At 40.8% G+C, this 19,607-nt stretch overlaps 1 protein-coding gene across 1 annotated transcript in view; it reads right to left on the minus strand.

The window, feature by feature from the left end:
• Positions 1-9,028: 9,028 nt before the first annotated feature.
• The window catches only part of UBXN2B (UBX domain protein 2B), a 33,215-nt gene continuing 22,636 nt past the window's right edge, over positions 9,029-19,607 (minus strand). The window contains exons 7-8 of the mRNA XM_053661061.1: positions 17,172-17,333; positions 9,029-13,233 (exon numbers count right to left, since the gene is read on the minus strand). Of these exons, the coding sequence (XP_053517036.1) occupies positions 13,071-13,233; positions 17,172-17,333 (325 nt within the window). The 3' untranslated portion in view covers positions 9,029-13,070. The remainder of the gene's footprint in view (positions 13,234-17,171; positions 17,334-19,607) is intronic.

Here is a 19,607-nt window from a genome sequence, read left to right on the forward strand (position 1 = left end):
ATATCACACCATTAGCTAGTGCCCAGATGTACTGACATTATCGATATTTTTAGAATTTAACATTATTGCATCTTGGAAAAATGCTAATTATTTTTAGCCAAGTATTCCTTATCTATACTGTAGGAGGAGAGAAAAAGCAGAACTAAATAATACTGATGTCTGGGTTACTCCTTGCTCTTCTTTGAATGAGTAACTTCTATTCTGTCCCTTCATTTTACTAAACCAGCCAAGGGAAAGATAATGACATGAATTCTTTGCCAGGGCCCACACACCCTCTGGTGGAGAGGATAAGTAACCAAATTCCCATACACAGATGTCCTAATGTTAACTCGTCAAAGGTAACTAGAGATTTTGTTTTACTATCGGCAGCTTCTTTGTGAAAATTAACAGGGCCTGTGACCTTAAGCATTTATTACCAGATAACAACATATAAAAAAATTCATTCACTGTTAGTTCACATGACTCCTCCTTCATACATACATATCAGCAGGTGAAAATGCACTTCTTCTCATGTTACATCCTGGGCTGTTGCATGAGATTGGAGGGATCTCAATAACTGATATAGAACTATCCTACAAGGCCATTGTAACCTGAACAGCCTGGTGCCGGCATAAGAACAGGCACATAGACCAATGGAACAGTAAAGAGAGCTGAGAAATAAAACCATGCTTTACGTACAATTCATGTTTGACGGAAAAGGCAAGAGAATACAATGGGGTAAAGACCATCTCTTCAATAAATGGTGTTAGAAGAACTGGACAGGTACATGCCTAAAATGAAACAAGATCACTAACTTACACCATACGAAAGAATAAACTCAAAATAGATGAAGCCATAAAAGTCCTAGACGAAAACACAGGCAGTAAAATCTCACACCTCTCTCATAGCAGTGTTTTTGCTGATATGCTTCCTAGGGCAAGGGGAACAAAGGAAAAGAATAAAACTATATCAAACTAAAAACGTTCTGCACAGCAAAATAAACAACAAAATGAAACAGCACTCCACAGTAAGGGAGAATATATTTGCCAATGATGTATCTATCTAATCAGTGGTCAATTTTCAAAATACATAAAGAATTTATACAACTCAATCCCAGGAAGACAAACAATCCAATTAAAAAATAAGCAAAGGCTCTCATTATACACTTCTCTAAAGAGTACCTACAGATGGCCAATTGAACTATGAAAAAATGCTCAACCTCACTAAACATAAGAGAAGTGCAAATTGAAATCACAATGAGATGCCACTCACACCTGTCAGAAGGCTATCGTCAATAAATTGATAAACAAGTGCTAGCAAGGATGTGGAGACAAGGGGACCCTAGTGCACTGTTCGGGGAAAGCAGGTTGGTGGACCCACTGTAGAAAGTTTCTTCTACATTTTTCAAAGTTTCTTCTACATTCTTCAAAGTTTCTTCTTTTTGAAGAAAGTATGCAGTTTCTTCAAAAAATTAAAAATGAAACTGCCTTATGACCCAGCAATTCCTCTTCTGGGTTACCCTAAGAAACCTGAAACATTAATTTGAAAGACTCTATGCACCCCCATGCTCACAGCAGCATTATTTACAACAGCCAAGATCTGGAAACAGCCCAAGTGCCCCTTAGTAGATGAGTGGATAAAAAAAACTGTGGTGCACTCACACAATGGAATACTATATGGCCATAAAAAGAAGGAAAATCTTATCTTTTGCAACACATGGATGGATCTTGAGATTATTATGTTAAGTGAAATAAACCACTCAGAGAAAGACAAATACCATATTATGTGTCTTATATGTGGAATCTAATGAACAAACTAGTGAACAAAATAGAAATAGGGACATGGATATATAGAACAGACTGACAGCTGTCAGAGGGAGGAGTCGAGGGAGTACTGGATGAAAGAAGGTAAAGGGATCAGCCAAAGAACACATGTGCATAATCCATGGACACAGATACCAGTGTGGCGATGGCCTGAGGGAAGGAGGGTCAGGGACTGGGTGGAGGTGGGCAATAGGGGCTGGGGGGAGGGGATTTGGGGACATCTGTAATAGTGCCAACAATAAAAACAAAGTTAAAAAAGAACCTTTTAAAAAAAGGAATGCAAACACCTTTTATAATTTTATTTTCACTATTAGATTCAATTTTAAATATCTTTTTAAAAAACAATTTAGAAAAAGAAAAACAGTTTGTGAATCATCAGTGGTCCTGTGCACTTGAGGAGATTAGATCAAATGAACAGATGCCATGGCATTCTTGGAACTAAATCCAGCCTCTTTGCTACTTTCATTATACCTAAAACAAATGGCCTATAATGCTTGTGACTAAAGTGCTACATTAAAAGTAATTTCTTATTTCAAGATTGCATATAGAGAACCCCTGCTCACTTATAATTATAAGCTTTGGTGCCATTTTTAATGTCAAGTATGCTTAAGATTTGTACTTACGTGTTTTTTTAAAAGAAACCTATGCACATTAAGCAAGTACTAGTTGAGTATTTTAACATATATAAAAGGTGGCTATTAAGAAATATCAAAATTAGAAGAATTCTATAATATCACTGCCTTTCTGAAAAATAAGAACATTGAAACTCATAGATGTTTGCAGATATCCTTGGCTGTTTAAAAGGTTATTAGGAAATCAGTAACTCCAGGTCTTTTCTGCCTTCTTTGCTTGTGTAGAAGATTGGGTAACGGGGTTAATTTAGAGAACAAGAACAATATCTAATGACTAGTGAGTATTTTCTTTACAAGTTCAGCCAACTTGAGAGGGTTGCCAAAGTCAACATCTCCTCAAATTAGTGTGATTTTAAAGTGATATCTGATGAGCATCTAGTATCATCCTTCTGTAGCTTCTCAGTTTATAAAGGTGCTTACGTATATTTTAGCACACTCCCAATTTATTGTGATTAAATTTCATAAAATCAACTTTCACTTTTTGGAGCTTATCAGCATTAAAGTAAATAAATGATGATGTAGTATTATATTCTAAAATGAAACATCAGCCCTGGCTGGTGTGGCTCAGTGGATTGAGCGCTGGCCTGCGAATCAAAGGTCATTGGTTCTATTCCCAGTCAGGGAATAGACTTGGGTTACAGGCCAGGTCCTTAGTAGGGGGCGTGAAAGAAGCAACCACACATTGGTGTTTCTCTTCTTCTCTTTCTCCATCCTTTCCCCTCTCTAAAAATCTAAATAAATATAAAAAATAAATAAAATAAAACATCAATGGCTAATAATTTAAAATTATGTGTAATTAATAAAATATATCAAGGAATAGCTATTATAAGGCTAGTGGTATTTTAACTCTGATATACAGATACAATCTATGAGGAAATTTTTATTATAAGCAATCAGATTACATGACAAGTGACCAATATACTTTCCTCGGTAATCAAAGAGAACTTAACAGGTTGAGAGGTTTTCATTATGTCGCCATAGAACAGTACTCACCTTTATCTCCAAATTTCTAAATCACAGCACCTGCCTTGTATCGGATTCAGACACACCCAGGTACTTCACGTACTGTTATTTTCTCAGGAGGGCATTCCTCAGCCCTCTTCATCTGTTCTACTCTGGGAAACTGCCAGGACCTCTCATTTGCAGGAACAGGTGCCCCCACCCCTGGAAATGAGCCAAGCTGCTACTTATACAATATGTCTCTACCCCTTCCTTTAAAATCCAATCAAAATGTACGAGCGTTTTCTATCACCATTGTTAATTCTGTTGACACTATTCTGAATCTCCCATTTTTAAACCATCAATGCATAGATTCCAATGTTCAGAGGTCCCATTCATAATTCATAGATTTATTACTGGTTAACAATTTACTGAGTGACTCCTCCATTTAAGATACTGCTCTAGGCTGCAAGGATACAGCCATGGAAAAGAAAAATACCTGCCTTCACAAAGTCGTTCTGAGAATCTGGGGTGATAAAGTTAATTCATATATCAGGACTCACAAAAGGGAGGCGGCCCCACATCACAAATCTAAACCTAAGTCAGCTTCACGTATGGGAAATAGGACCTACTATCTTTATAAGGACATCCTTGCCCTTCTAGCCCATCATGGCCTGTTTCGGGTTGCCATTATAAAACTCACTCTTGCCCACATCCCTTGCTCCACTGCTTGTGAAGCACTGTATCTCCCCCCTTACTCGTCTATCGATAGACGTTCCCCCCTTCAAATAAAGAGCATTAACCGCATCACTATATCATTTTGGCATATGACAGGAGGTAAGAATGGGAACGGCTGCCTCTACGTTAAGAGATGGGGTAAATGTCAAGCAGACCCTCCCATCAAGATGGCAGTGTAGCAGACATGGCTCACCTCTTCACACGACCACATTGAAATTACAGCTAACATACAGAACCATCATCAGATCCATCAGATATCAAGTTGAATGGAAGTCTGACAACTATAGAATTAAAGAAACCCCATCCATCCGGACTGGTAGGTGGGGTAGAGACACAAAATGGGCTGGTCCCACACCCATGCATGGTGGATCAAAATTCGGGAGGGATATCTTGGGAGCAAGGAGTCCCAGTCCCACACCAGGCCTCCCCAGCCCAGGGTTCCAGTGCCAGGAAGATAAGTCACCACCACTTCTGGCTGCAAAAACCACTGGGAATTGAGTCAGTGGAAGAAACTTCTGGACCCTCAAGCAGTTTCTCTTAAAGCAGCCACACATGGACTCACCTACTCAGACTCACTCCCTCTGAGCTCCAGCACCAGGGTAGCAGCTTGAAAGGCACCAGTGACATAAAGGGAGGAACTAAAGTATCTGGCACCAAGGCAAGAGCTAGGGAATAGCTTCTTCCCAGACAGAAGCACAGGCAAAGGCCATGGTCCCTTTCTTAAACCCGCCCCCACAGAGAGCCACTGAGATGGCAAGCAGGTGCCATATCTGAGACTCCATCAACCTGGCTAACACTGACTCACCAGGGAGATCTACAGAGACTACAACCCACACAACTTATGGGCCCACACCAGCTGCTTTTCCATATGAATAGCTGGTCCTGGCTCTTGAAGCACAAATTCCTAAATCCTCTCAAACAAGCAACAGTTGGTCTCAGTGAAACCCCATGCCTGGCACTAGCAGCAGCCACCCTAAATTCATATTTTGGCTTCACTTGGGAATCTCCAATCCCAGCACAAGTAGCAGCCATCTCAGATTGCTTTATAGCTCAGGCAGGGTAGTCCCGGGAAAAACACAGGTGGGGGCTGACCTTGGCCTGCACCACCCTGCTGAAAACCCCAGGGCACGCCCAGTAGACAGCTATAGACCACATGTGAACCCCACCACCCTGCCCCTGCACAGCTGATCCTCCACGGAGGGCGGAAGTTGGTGGTCAGTGATCACAGCCAGTCCTTGTAGCTGACTGGCCTGGGTGAATCCTTCCCATTGATCTGCTAATAGGAACCAAGGCTCAACTATAAGAGGAAGGTGTACTCAGCCCACCCAAAGGGCACACTTCGAGTACCCAGCTTGGGTGATAAGGAAAGCTGTGGTACTGGACCCGATAGGACACTTACTACATTAGGCAGGGCACACTACCAAGATACAGAGTCAAAGAAGCTCTACCTAATACACAGAAACAAACACAGGGAGGCGGCCAAAATGAGGAGATAAAGAAACATGGCTCAAACGGAAGAATAGAGCAAGACTCCAGAAAAAGAGCTAAACAAAATGGAGATAAGGAACCTATCAGATGCAGAGTACAAAGCACTGGTTATAAGGATGCTCAAGGAATACAGTGAGGACCCCAGCAGGATAAAAAAAGATCTGGTCAGAAACAGAGGATACACTAATTGAAATAAAGAACAATTTACAGGGAAACAACAGTAAAGTGGGTGAGGCCCAAAATCAAATCAATGATTTGCATATAAAGAAGCAAAACCAGACAATCAGAACAACAAGAAGAAAAAAGAGTCCAAATAATGAGGCGAGTATAAGGAGCCTCTGGGACAACTTCAAGTTCTCCAACATTCACATCATAGGGGTGCCAGAAGGAGAAGAGAAAGAACAAAATATTGGAAATCTATTTGATAAAATAATGAAAGAAAAGTTTCCTCATTTGGTGAAAGAAATAGATAGGCAAGTCCAGGAAGCACAGAGAGTCCCAAACAAAATGGTTGCAGAGAGGCCCATGCCAAGACACATCATAATTGATGGGCTAAAGGTTAAAGATAAAGAGAAAATTTTAAAAGCTGGAAGAGAAAAGCCGTTAGCTACCTATAAGAGAGTTCCCATAAGACTGTCAGCTAATTTCCCAAAAGAAACTTTGCAGGCTAGAAAGAATGGGCAAGAAATATTGAAAGTCATGAGAAGCAGGGACCTACAGCCAAGATTGCTCTGTTCAGCAAAGCTATCATTTAGAATTGAAGGGTAGATAAAAAGCTACTCAGATAAGAAAACACTAAAGGAGTTCATCATCACCAAACCATTATTATATAAAATGTTAAAGGGATAATTTAAGAAAAAGAAAGATCAAAACTATGAACAATAAAATGGCAATAAATACATATCTATCAACAATTGAATCTAAAAAAAAACAAACTAAGCAAACAAGACCAGAGACAAAATCATAGATATGGAGAGTGTTTTGATGGTGGCCAGATGGGAGGGAGTGTAGAGAAATGGGTGAGGAGGTGAGGGGATTAAGAAGTACAAATAGATAGTTACAGAATAATCGTGGGGGATGTAAAGTACAGAATAGAAAATGGAGTAGCCAAAGAACCTATACCCACGACCCATGGACATGAACAATGGTGTGGGGATTGCCTGAGGGAGTTGGGGGTGCTGGGTGGAGGAGGGCAAAGGGGAAATCAGGGGAACTGTAATAGCACAATCAATAAAATATAAAAAAGGAAAAAAATTCAAGATCAACAAGAAAATGTCAGGTATTGCTAATGCTATACAGTAAACAGAGTGATGTACTGAGAGAGACAAGGGGATGATTTTAGGTTGGGGCATCAGGAAAGGCTTCTCTGAAGAAACCACATTTAAGTTGTGGTCAGAGAGCAACTGTAACACTGACCATAAGCAACAGGCTGCTGCTAAATATAGGATTCTGCTCTTTGATAAATGTCCAACACAAGTAGTTGTCTCTAAAATATGTACCCCTTATTGAAAATAAATCACGCAATGCTTAATATTAAAGATATAAAGTCAGAACAATTTGAGTTGCTCTAGAACACCTCTGTATACAATATTTCAAATAGTTACATTTACTTACACTATAAATATTCAAACTAGGTTTTCAAGAGGAAAAAGACCTCTTAGCCTGGTTATCACCACATATTTTATATCATGCATGTATAGAAGATTTTTACATAGAGTTTTACCACATTAGTAAAAATGACCACCTGACCTCAGAAAAGGTCAAATCATTGATTTGTAGAAAGGATGAACATTTCTATTAGATGTTACTTCATCTCACCACCTACTATGCTCAAAAGCCCAGGCCCCATTTAAAATTCTGTGCTGGTGAAAGGAGGACTCCACTTGAAGTCAACCGTGTTCATGCTTCCACTGTCAAGCCTACTGATGTTCTGAATATTTGTATTATTGTTACTTTTTAATCAACATAAATTCTTATAGAAAACTAAAAATTATACTTTTCACCATTCCTGATTCTAGGAAGAATGATAAAATCTGTTAACAGCAGAAGAAACAAGGCCATACCACGGTTAAAAAGAAATGGCAAGCCCTAAATGGAGTCCCTTGTGCTAAGCAAAGCAAGATGTAACACCTAGACTACCTGCTGTTATACTTTGCCCAGGAACGCAACAGCCACCGGTCAGGGTGACATTTTTTGGGTTATCATCTATAAAGTAATCTACCACATAGGCCTTTCCCTTTCTCAAAGGAATACAGATAACAGAACACCCACACCTACAGGAGAACTTTACAAAGAATTTATTTGAGTCAAATTTTGAGGATATGCCTAGAAGCAAGATCTCAACATATGGAGAATATGGCTCAGAGAATTACAGCTCTGCAGGCTCTTTCACAGATTTAAAATAAAAGAAGAAAATGTTAAGGAAGGTCCACAAGGTCCACTGATGGTACATTTGTGTCAGGGGAAAGCAAAGCACGGAAATCTCTGGGACTGGAGAAAAAGCAAAATGGAGAAACACATACTACTTCTACATTTATGGTACAGGACAGATAATAACTAACATTTATAGCACACAGAGATGGTATTTGGGGGAACAGGACAACCATGAGAGGTTCTGTGGTCTTGGACTCTGGTGGGAGGTTATGCCCTGAGGAGTCAATAAAAGGAAATCACTTTGACATATGTAAGGTATGTTACCTTCGATTCATAAGAACAATGCAAAGGGCTCTCTTAGCAAAGGTAAAGATTGAGCTTTGTAAGAAAGTAATAGGCCTGGGCAGTTAACTACCTGCTATGACCTCACCAGCTGGGAATTCATGATCAGAGCACCCTGCACGGTTGCTTTTGGTTACTCAGGCCTGCCTGCCATGTGACCTCCGGAGCCTGCCAGGTTTATTACACAGGCCTTCCTTCTGCTCACAGGACGATGAAGTAATCTGCCACATAGACTCCTTCCACCGCCACAGGCATGTTACCTCCACCTGAAATAAACTTCCTTGTCTTGCCTTTAAACACCTTCCCCTTTCTGTACCCTTTGGCGCTCCTCTCTACTTGCTAGGTGAGAGGCTGTCTGATTCATGAATTACACAATAAAGCCAATCAAATCTTCAAATTTACTCTGAATTTTTTTGATCACTGAGCAGGGACAAAAACTCGAAGGGAAAACAGGCTGCACTTTATTAACAATATACGTTGTGACAAGGTTTTCAGAAATCCACTGTGGCAAAGAGCTGAGGAAAATTTGCACCTTTATTTTGGTGGAATAAAAACAGAAACAGTAATAGGAAATTGGGATTCCATTGCTTCGGCTCAGTTTTTTTCTGCTCATCAAAAAGAGGCATCATAGGAAATGTCACTCCTGCTTAAAATACTCTATCAAGCCACTCAAGTAAAACTGCAAATCAAGGAAATTTTGAAAAGGACTTTGAGTTTCTGTGAAAACATTCTTTATTGGTAAGCAGACACTTGAAAAGTTTGTGATTACATATGTCATGCAAACAACCGATTTCACGCACAGTCGCCTCACTGCTGTGACAAACTCTTTTCTGAGAGGATTACAGATTTTCAGTTACCATGACTGCAGAAGTAAAAAGAAACCAGGAAAATGACTCTGAATGATGCAAAATACTATGTAGTTCATGTAAGCTTCGTTCATCCCTTCTGTTTAATTCTCTCTCCTAATGTAAATCTCTGCATTTTGGAAGACTGCTGTGTACAAAAATGGCAGTTGTTCTGTATGCGCGCATAATTGATAAAAGTCAACTATAAGAATAAAATTTCAAGTAATTTTACAGGGTTTGGCTATTCTCCCCCACCCTCATTTTGTTAATTCAAAGCAGAACAACGCCCTTTTAGGTAAAATGCTCATTTGTTCCAATAGCACATTTCCTTAAGGAAGATGATTTTGCTCCTGAGAAAATGCAGTGTATCCCTTGTCAACTTTCTGAACTGAGACTCATTCTTTAAACTATTATTTATATATTTTCCAAGTTGTTTGCAATGAGTGGGAAGAAACAGGGTGTACTATCCTGAGGAGACTTAGGAATAATCTTACTCTCTAATACGACACTCCGAGAAAGTTGTCTTTGTGGTGGTGTGGTCAACACTTCCACAGGCGGAAATTCTGGTAGCACTCCCGGTATTCAAACCCGAGACACAGGTAAAGCCACTGCCTTAAAACCAGGGCCCCCTGAGAAAGGTGAAGAATTCGAAATCTCTTGTTGGCACATTCATGGCAACTGGCAGCAAGCAGGCGAAAAAGTTTTCTAGATACCTGGAAGTGGGGCGCTGCCGCAACAATGCCCTGAAATGACAGAAGTGGCTTTGGAACTGCTGAGTAGGTGCTGGAAGACATTCTAAGAGCCCGACACAGAAAAGCCAAGACTGCCTTTAACACGGTCGGTCAGGGCTCGGTGACGCCTGGGAGGGCTCAGAGGGAAGTGAGGAGCATGCTGTTGGAAACTACAGGAAAAGAGATGACAGTTACTGGCCAAAAGCTTAGCTGGTGCCCTGCAGTTCTGTGAAAAGCAGAAATTTTAAGTAGTGAACTTAGTTTGGTTAGCTAAAGAGATTTCTAAGCAAAGTGCAGAAGGTGAGGCTGGCTTCCTTCTTGCAGATGAAAGTAAAATGTGAGGGGAGATAAACTGAGGGAACAACTGTTAAATACAAATAGGACTTGATGACTTGAAAATTCTTGGCCTACCCAAACGGCAAAAGACATTAAGATTACGAGATTCTGGAAAGCCTGCTCTGGGGAAAGGGGCAAGAGGGCGGCTGCACAACTTTTGCTAATACCTCGGTCAGATGCAAAGGCCTGAGTGTTCGGTCACACAAGAGGCTCTTTGAAGAGATCTGGAGTGTGACTTATAGACCCTCAGCCATCTCAGAACAAAATCAGAGATGGAGTTACTTATTTAGAAAAATTCAGGTGGAGGAGCCTTTAGTCTATAGTGAATCCTGTAACACACAGAAGATCCAGCAGACAGCACCCGCTTCAACTAAAAGGTGCAGAGTGTATATGAAATGGCAGGTAATCGGACCTCCCAGATTTCCAGACAGGAAACAAGTTGATGAAACTATTTGGCTGCAAACACACGCTACCTTTCATGAAAAAGGTGAGGACGCAGAGGAAGCCTTGAGCCCAGAGGACGGTGCTGTCCGTCACAGAACACCAGTCCCAGGCTGACTCGACAGAGTGCACCTAACTAAATTTCTAAGTTCCTTGGCACTGGTGCATCCTTTTTCCATTCGTTTTCTGATTTTTTGAATGGGAATATCTGTAACTGTCATTCTATGCCTGTCCTGTCTTCATATTTTGGAAAAAAATCACTGGTTCTAGGGTCTCAGGTGGAGGGGAACTGTGTTTCAGGAATCATACACAGGTCCCCACTCATACCTGACTTAAATGCTTTAAATGAGATTTGGGATTTTTCAGTGAGATTCAGATAAGATGCTGCACTTGAAGCTGATGCTGTAATGGTCTGAGATTTCTGAGCACCTCTGTCTGGGATGACTTTTTGGGGTGGATGTGAAGTTTTGAGGCAGGAGTAAACTGGTGAACAGAGAGTACCCCCCAGCCCCGGCCTCTAAAATACTCATAGTCCAATCTTCAAATCTGCGAGTTGTGCAGATGTCGTATTAAACATTTTGAAATGAGATTATCCTGGATTATCTATGTAAACTAAATGTAATCACAAAGATCCTTAAAAGAGAAAAGCGGAACTAAAGTTGGTAGTAACAGGGGTAAGAACAGAAGCAGACTGGAGGGACAGGGACGCGAAGATCGGCGAGGGGATGCCAGCAGCCTCTACAAGCTGGAAGAGGCAAAGCACAGACTCACTCCGGGAGCCTCCAGAGGAACCTGTGATACGGTACTTTGCACGGTAAAAGAGAATTTAAAGATGTGGTTAAGGTTCCTACAGACTTTATGATGGGAAAATAATCCTGGAGACCTAGTGGACCCAATCTAATCACGAGTCCTTGAAAGCAGAGAACCTTTCCTGGCTATTGTCACAGAAATAAAATGACAGAGAAAAGTCAGAAAGATACAATGTTGCTGGCTTTAAAGACGGGGACGGAGGGCCACAGGCCAAGGAATGCAAGTGGCCTCTAGAAGCTGAAAAGGCCAGGAAATGCATCCTCCGGAGTCTCCAGAAAGCAAGGCAGTCCTGTCAGCACCTTCATACCAGCCCAGCGAGGCTAGGTTAACCTGAAGAACTGGGAGGTAATGAGCCTGTGCTGTTATGGGCCACCAAGTTCGTAGTCACCCGTTATCAGCAGCAACAGAATACTAATCAGGAGTGGTGACCAAGATGAAGTGGTCTCTGGGAAGAAAAAAAGCTTTTCTATCATTCCTGACATAGCCCGCCTCATCCAGGAAATACCTGGCTTCAGCAGAAGTGCGAACACTCCTGCTGGCCATTCTTTAGATCCAGGCAGCCCGACAGAATTGACATTCCTTTATTCCTACACTTGTTTTGTTCTGGAGTAGAATACATTCTGGTGTTGACACTTCGAATAGTGTTTAATATCTACAGTGGGTCCCCTAAACAGGGGACTCCAACCGTTTTGGCACCAGGCACTGGGTCTGTGGAAGATGGGGTGGGGGGTGGGGGTTGGGGGTGGGCTGGGACAGGTGGTGAAGGGTAACACGAACAAGGCTTCACTCCTTTGCCTGTGGCTCGCCTCCCGCTGTGGGGCCCAGTTCCTAGCAGACCATGGTCTGGGCCAGGTATGCGGCCTGGCGGGGTGGGGACCCCTTTCCCAGAAAGGTGTTGAACAAATAAATGCATGTGATCAGGCAGGCTCTGAGAGGGACTGTCATTTCTCTGTGTTAGAGTGCTGTTGACCACATCTCAAGACTGCTGACTGTTATGTCTGTTTCTAGGTTGGGATGTTCATAGTTCTGTAAAATACAAGGCCAAACTCTGTTTTCTTGATACAGTAATATAGCTAAATCAGCAAAAAGACGTATAATATCTTAATAGGAGAAATAATCATCATATGATCAGAGCATTTCAAAAATCAGAATACAGATACTCTTTAGTATATGTTACAAAAATTTTTTTCAAAATATTTGATCAGAAGATTCCTTAATGGCTCTTGATCAATGCAGCATGAAGAAATTTCAGTGTAAATTTCACCAAGTTTATCAAAATGGAGTTTTGTTCATTTTCACTGCCAACATATGTTGTTACATTAACACTGAGCATGTCACAAATTGGTTTGACTGGATATTTAAAACCTATGAATATAAGCTGGCCCTACAACTAAAAATTCAACACATTTATCTTGAGATCCATTCCCAGTCCAAATTCATTTATGCTAAGGTTGGAGGATAGAATAAGAGTAAAACCAAAAAGTATCTGTATAAATAATAAAAACAATTTGGCATTTTTAAAAGAAAGTTTTCCTTATTAAATATGGCACATTATCCCTGTCCTATGTGACCGCATGAACAGGAGAAGCAGCATCATTTTAGTTGCTGGAGTAGCACAGTGTTAAGAATATCTGCTTCTTGTAGTGTCAGGCTTTCATCTGTTAGCTCTTTGTTTGGAAATGAAGTCACGAGAATAAAGTCAAGAGCTGCGAATTCAGGGCGGGACTGTACAATGAAATCCCGAACATCCAGGATCCTGAAAAACAAGATACAGATAATTTGTGATACAGAAGTTGTATCGCCATGGAAGCTTTTAGCTAAAATTAGATAATAAAAATTACACAATTCTAATCCTTTTTAAAATGTGTTGTAACTTTAATTTATACTATTTCCATGGATGGACTTAGCTTTAAGACAAAATATGAGGAATAACTTTGGAGTGCATGTAGTATCTACTTTTACCGTAAAACAGAGACAATCTTCATGTGAGTTATGCACAAAATATCAACCATCTTTTTTTAAAGACTTTATTTATTTATTTTTAGAGAAGGGAAGGTGGGGAGAGAGGGAAACATCAATGTGTGGTTGCCTCTCCAGCGCCCCCTACTGGAGACCTGGCTTGTAACCCAGGCACGTGCCCTGACTGGGAAACAAACCAGTGACCCTTTGGTTTGCAGGTGGCACTCAATCCACTGAGCCACACCAGTCAGGGCTCAACCATGTTATTACCATGAAAGTGCAGGTCCTAGTTTTTACAGAGCATAAAATATTTTAGCAGCATATGACCCAGAAAAAGCTACCTCGAATTGGCCTGTGTCAGAGTAAGTCTGAAACTATAAAAAGTGTAAGTCATAAGAATAATTTTCAAAAATTATTTTGACATAGGGCTGCCAGTCAAGATGGTGGCATAGGTAAATGCAATACTCAACTCCACTCACAACTACTTCAAAATTACAACTAAACTAGAGAATAACCATCATTCAGAACTCCCTGAAATCTAGCTAACAGAAGTTCTACAACTAAGAATATAAAGAAGCCACACTGAGACTGGTAGGAGGGGCAGAGATGCAGAGTTGGCTGGTCCCATAGCCATGTGTGGCAGATAAAAATTGGGAGAAACATCTAAGCTGCAGAAGACCCCCCTGAGAATAATGGGTCCCAGCCCCACACAAGGCCCTGCAGGCCAGGGTTCCAGTGCCAGGAAGAGAAGTCCCCATAACTTCTGGCTGTGAAAACCAGAGAGGATTGTGGTGGCTCAGTGAGACGGAGGGTTGTGCAGTCCCTGGCATTCCTTCTAAAGGGCCCATGCATGGACTTACTTAGACTCACTCACTTGAGCTCCAGCACTGGGGCAACAGCTTGAAAGGCACCAGGGACACACAGGAAGGAACTGAATGTCTAGCATCTGAGGGTGAGGTAGGAGGGGCAGCTTTTGCCCAGACGGAAATGCTGACAGAGATAACTGTTCCTTTCCTGAGCCCTCCTACACAGAGCCGGCAGGTGGGCACCACATCTCAGTCTCCATCAACCTGGCTAACAACGTTCCACCTGCCATGGTGACTCCCTGAGACCCTGCTCCACCCAACTTGTGGGCCCACCAAGCTGTTTCCAGTGCCTTTTCCATACAAATGGCCTATCCTGGTTTATGATTCTGATGTTCCTAAAATCTCTAAAACAAGCAGCATCTGGTCTTGGAGTGCCCCCTACCTCTCACTAAGTGGCCCTAGGCCCAGCATGAATGGCGGCCTGCCTTGGTTCACAGCATGGCCTTTCCTTGGTACCACCAAGCCCAGCACAAGCAGCAGACAACTGCAGATCACTTTGTGGCTCATGCTGCGTGTCCCAGGTAGAACACAGGTGGTGGCGGACCTCTGCCTGCATCCCCTTGGAGGAACCAGAGCCAGCACACCCAGTGGACAGCTTCAGACCACATTAAAGCACTACCCAACCACCTCCACAAGTGATACACTTAAAAGAGGCAGACTCAGCAGGCACCAGAGGCCTGCTGAAGTAAGTCCCACTCTGTGGGATGTTCCCATGCACAGCTGATCCTGCACGGTAGTAGCTGCAGCCAGTCCTTGCAGCTGATTGGCCTGGGGGTAAATCCCACCCACTGACGTGCCAATGGCAATCAAGGCTCAATGACTAGAGGAGTAGGGTGTACACAGCCCACACAGGGGGTAGGGTGCACCTCAAGTACCCAACTTGGGTGATGGGGAGACTGTGCCACTGGACTCTATAGGACATCTACTATATAAAACACCTACTATATAAGGCCACTCTGCCAAGACTGGGACATGTAGAAGTTCTACCTAATACAAAGAAACAAACACAGAGAGGTTGCCAAAATGACAAGACAAAGAAACATGTCCCAACTGAAAGAATAGATCAGAACTCCGGGAAAAACTAAACAAAATGGATACAAGCAACCTACTAGATACAGAGTTCAAAACACTGGTTATAAGGATGCTCAATGAACTTACAGGAAAAGTAGATGAACTTAGAGAGAACTTCATCAGCATATAAAAAAACATGGAAACCATAAAAAGAACCAGTCAGAAACGAAGGACACACTAACTGAAATAAATAATAACTTAGAGGGAATCAACAGTAGAATGGATGAAGTTGAAAATCAAATCAGTGATTTGGAATAAAAGGAAGCAAAAAACACTCAATCAGAACAGGAGAAAAAAAGAATCCAAAAACATGAGGATTGTGTAAGGAGCCTCTGGGACAACTTCAAGCATACCAACAGCTGCATTACAGGGGTACTAGAAGGAGGAAAGAGAGTAAGAACTTGAAAACTTATTTTAAAAAAATGACAGAAAACTACTGTAACCTGGTGAAGGAAATAGACATACAAGTCCAAGAAATAGTGTCCCAAACAAGAAGAACTAAGAGAGGACCACACCAAGACACATCATAATTAAGAAGCCAAAGGGTAAAGACAAAGAAAGAATCTTAAAAGCAGCAAGAGAAAAGCAGTCAGTTACCTACAGGGGAGCTCCCAAAAGTTTCTCAACAGGAACTCTGCAGGCCAGAAGGGACTGGCAAAAAATATTCAAGTGATGAAAAGCAAAAAATGCAACAAAGATTACCCAGAAAAGCTATTATTTAGAAATGAAGGACATATAAAGAGCTTCCCAGACAACAAAAAGCTAAGAGTTTATCACTACCAAACTAGTATTACATGAAATGTTAAAGGGTCTTCTTTAAGAAGAAGAAGAAGAAGAAATAAGAGGAAGAAGAGGAGAAGATGAAATATGAACAATAAAATGGCAATCTATCAACTAAATCTAAGAAACAAACAAACAGAGCAGAAACACAGTCAGATAAAGAGAACATCTTTACATCTGCCACAGGCGGGCGATGGCAGGGATGCATGAAAAAGGTGGAAGAATTAATAAGTATAAATTGGTAGTTACAGAATAGTCATGGGGATCTAAAATACTGCATAGGGAATATAGTCAATAATATGCTAATAAATATGCATGGTGTCAGCTGGGTACGAGATTTATCAAGATGCGCACTTATTAAGTTATATAATGTCTTATCTCTGGGTTATACACCTGAAGCTAATACAATATCAACTGCAACTGAAAAATAAAATTGACTTAAAGTAAAAAAGATTACTTTCACATATAGATAGTAACTTGATTAAGAGCATGAATGTATTCCTCAGAAGGATGCAATGAACAAAAATATTAACACAAATGCTGATGTCCAAGTGAATGTTAAAATAGCATTTATAATGGTTTAAATGAAATACTTTACAATACCACAATGAAACTTTACACTACAGATTTATATTATGAAAAATTTGCTATGTAAAAGTTAATCCTGATCAGAATTACCATAAATTTTTATATGAGTGAAGTCCAAGTAAGGTTTTACTATATTAAATTAAATCTGATTCCACTTCACATAGTTTCGGCAACAGTACAAAACTGCAGCTTTTAACTTTTTTCTTTATTTCTTTTGAGTGATACCTGGATTTGCATGAATATTTGGACAGTTTACAAAATATATTTAATTACTAAGTATTTCACTTCTTACACATAGCTATCACCCTTTTAAAGTTTTTCTTTTGTTAAAAACTTACTGCAAATCTAAAGAATTTAATATTCTGCATTATGCAAGCCACATACAATTTACATAAATACCCATGTGCATGTCAGCGAACTTGAAGCTTACCTGTGTGTACTATTGAATCTTTGTATCAAACGACTCCCATCTACCAGCCTGATTTGAATCTTTGTTGTTGGCACTGAATCATCGATAAGAACAACTGCATTAAGTATTGACTTATCCTCCTCTTCTGGTGAGGAAGGCGTACTGACGATTTCAGGTGTAAGGCTATGAAAGAAGAATGCAAGACTTAGAACACAAATCCAAACACATAAGACCTAAGACAAACAGAAGAAGTGGAATAACCACTGAGTCCTACACCTGACTCTCGAGCTATCCTCCTCCTCCACGGCTCCTGGACTAGCAAGAACATGGCCTCCTCTGTGTCTCCTATACTTCTTCCAACTTCTTTCATTATATCATACACTACTTTGGATACTACGATTTTGATTTAGTTTTCTAATCTCTTTCAAAACCCTGTCTGTATATCCATTCCTCCTTTTATCCCTTTGAAATTTCATGAAACTGTTTAGCACCAACCTTTGGTCAGAAATCTGAGCAACTTTGAGTTAACATCAAACAATGGTTAAGAGCACAGACAGACATTACGTAAACTTAAATTAATCTCTTTGAATCGCAGTTCTATCATTCATAAAATGGGGAAATGTTATGGTATGGAGGTATGTTACACAGGCCTACCTCGAAGATAACGAGACTTGGTTCCAGAGCACCACAATGAAGTGACTATCACAATAAAGCAAGTGGTAATCTTTTTGCTTGTGAAGGGGCTTGCCTTCAGTTTGTCAAAAATGCAACATCTATGAAGCACAACGAAATGAGGTGCAATAAAACAAGTTATGCCTGTACCAGTAATCCTAGGACAGTGTATGAACAGGTCACAGCTACTTTTGCACTCATCATAAATTAACGTAATATGAAATAGAATATTTTTAAAAGTTATGCTAACTTAATGTTTAGCCTTCAAAGTCTCATCTATTTGCCACTTAAGACTTTCTCCTTATCAAATAGTATAGGAAATGGAGAAGCCAGAGAACTTGTATGTACGACCCATGGACATGAACTAAGGGGGGCAATGCTAGAGGGAGGAAGGATTCGGGGCAGAGGGGAACAGAGGGCAGAAAAAAATGGGACAATTGTAATAGCATAATCAATAAAATATACTTAGAAAACTTTCTCCTTATCTCCCAATTAATCAAATGATAGTGACATTGTTAATATATTGTTTGTATGTTTCGAGTACTACATTAAAAAAAATTCAAAAAGGGAAATAGTGAAGTTAATTGATAAAACAAGGTTTCCGGGCAAACTGGAGGAAAGGATGTAGGTTGTAAGCATACTTATTCCCTTGGACAGAAGGAGAAACATCTTCCAGCTGAAAAGAAGATAAATTAATAAAGTCAGAGGTTAAGGGGAATATATGAACAAAGTTAATCCTTATCAGGCTCTATGTTCTCAGTAAAGCTGGAAGCAAAGACATGTGCCGAGGTGGAAGGGGGAGAACAGGAGGCTGGGGGAAAGCAGGGACTATGTGGGAAGTTCTCCGACAATGGGAGAGGTGCGGCTTGCCCGCCCAGCACCGGTGTGCAGTCGCCCTCAGCAGCACCAGACAGCACAGGGTCAGACAAATCCCATGGCTGTACAGTATGGCAAGGGGGCCACAGAATCCCTGGGTTAGGGAATGTGGGAAAGGGAGGAAAGAAAGGGCTGGCTGTTAGATTTTACAGAAAACAGCCCTCCAGGTCCAGAGACCAAGGTGAAGTCAGACCCCAGGTATAGCGGCTGGAATGAGTGAGGGTAGCAAATAGAATCTTTGGGATTGAACAGTGTGACAAACAGGCAGTGACTATTAAGTAGAGAGAGAGATTGTTTCACATCACATTCTTCTGCTTGTCCTGATCTAGCTCACTAAGCTTATTTTTATTAAATAATACCGTCTGTTTTACCATTGTAACTGTGTTACATAGTTCTATATCTATGATTTATGCTCTTATTATATTAACTGAAAGTACTGGTTAATGTTTTTCTTTATGCTTAGGTTTACCCCATAATTATCTGTATGTCACAATAAAAAAATTAGGTTAGTTTTCATCTATGTAGTCTTCTGTTTGCAATTAGACTGCCAGATATGGAGGACAATGAAATTACTTCCATTTCTGGGGTTTTTTTCCTGCTTGTTTTTAATTATTTCTCTGTTTAATAAATAGCTGCTTGAAACTGGGGAAATGAGCTACTTCAAAAAGTTACTATTATAACAGTCAGAACTTTTATATTTCAACATACAGTCCTATGTTAGTACTCACTTGTTGGGAACTGCCCTGGCTGGTTTCAAAACTGTAACTCCCCACAGCTAAGGCTGAGTAAAAGACCTTGGCACCATAAGCCATTAAGGACACAAAGCTTATCTTCTCGTCAGGGGCTCCGCCTCTGCACCCTTTCACTTTACCCTGCCTGGCCTCAGGCGGATGACTGGTTAGCCAATAA

This window comes from Artibeus jamaicensis, unplaced genomic scaffold (genome assembly GCF_021234435.1).
Source record: "Artibeus jamaicensis isolate MK-2021 breed Jamaican fruit bat unplaced genomic scaffold, CSHL_Jam_final scaffold_916, whole genome shotgun sequence".
NCBI lineage: Eukaryota > Metazoa > Chordata > Mammalia > Chiroptera > Phyllostomidae > Artibeus > Artibeus jamaicensis.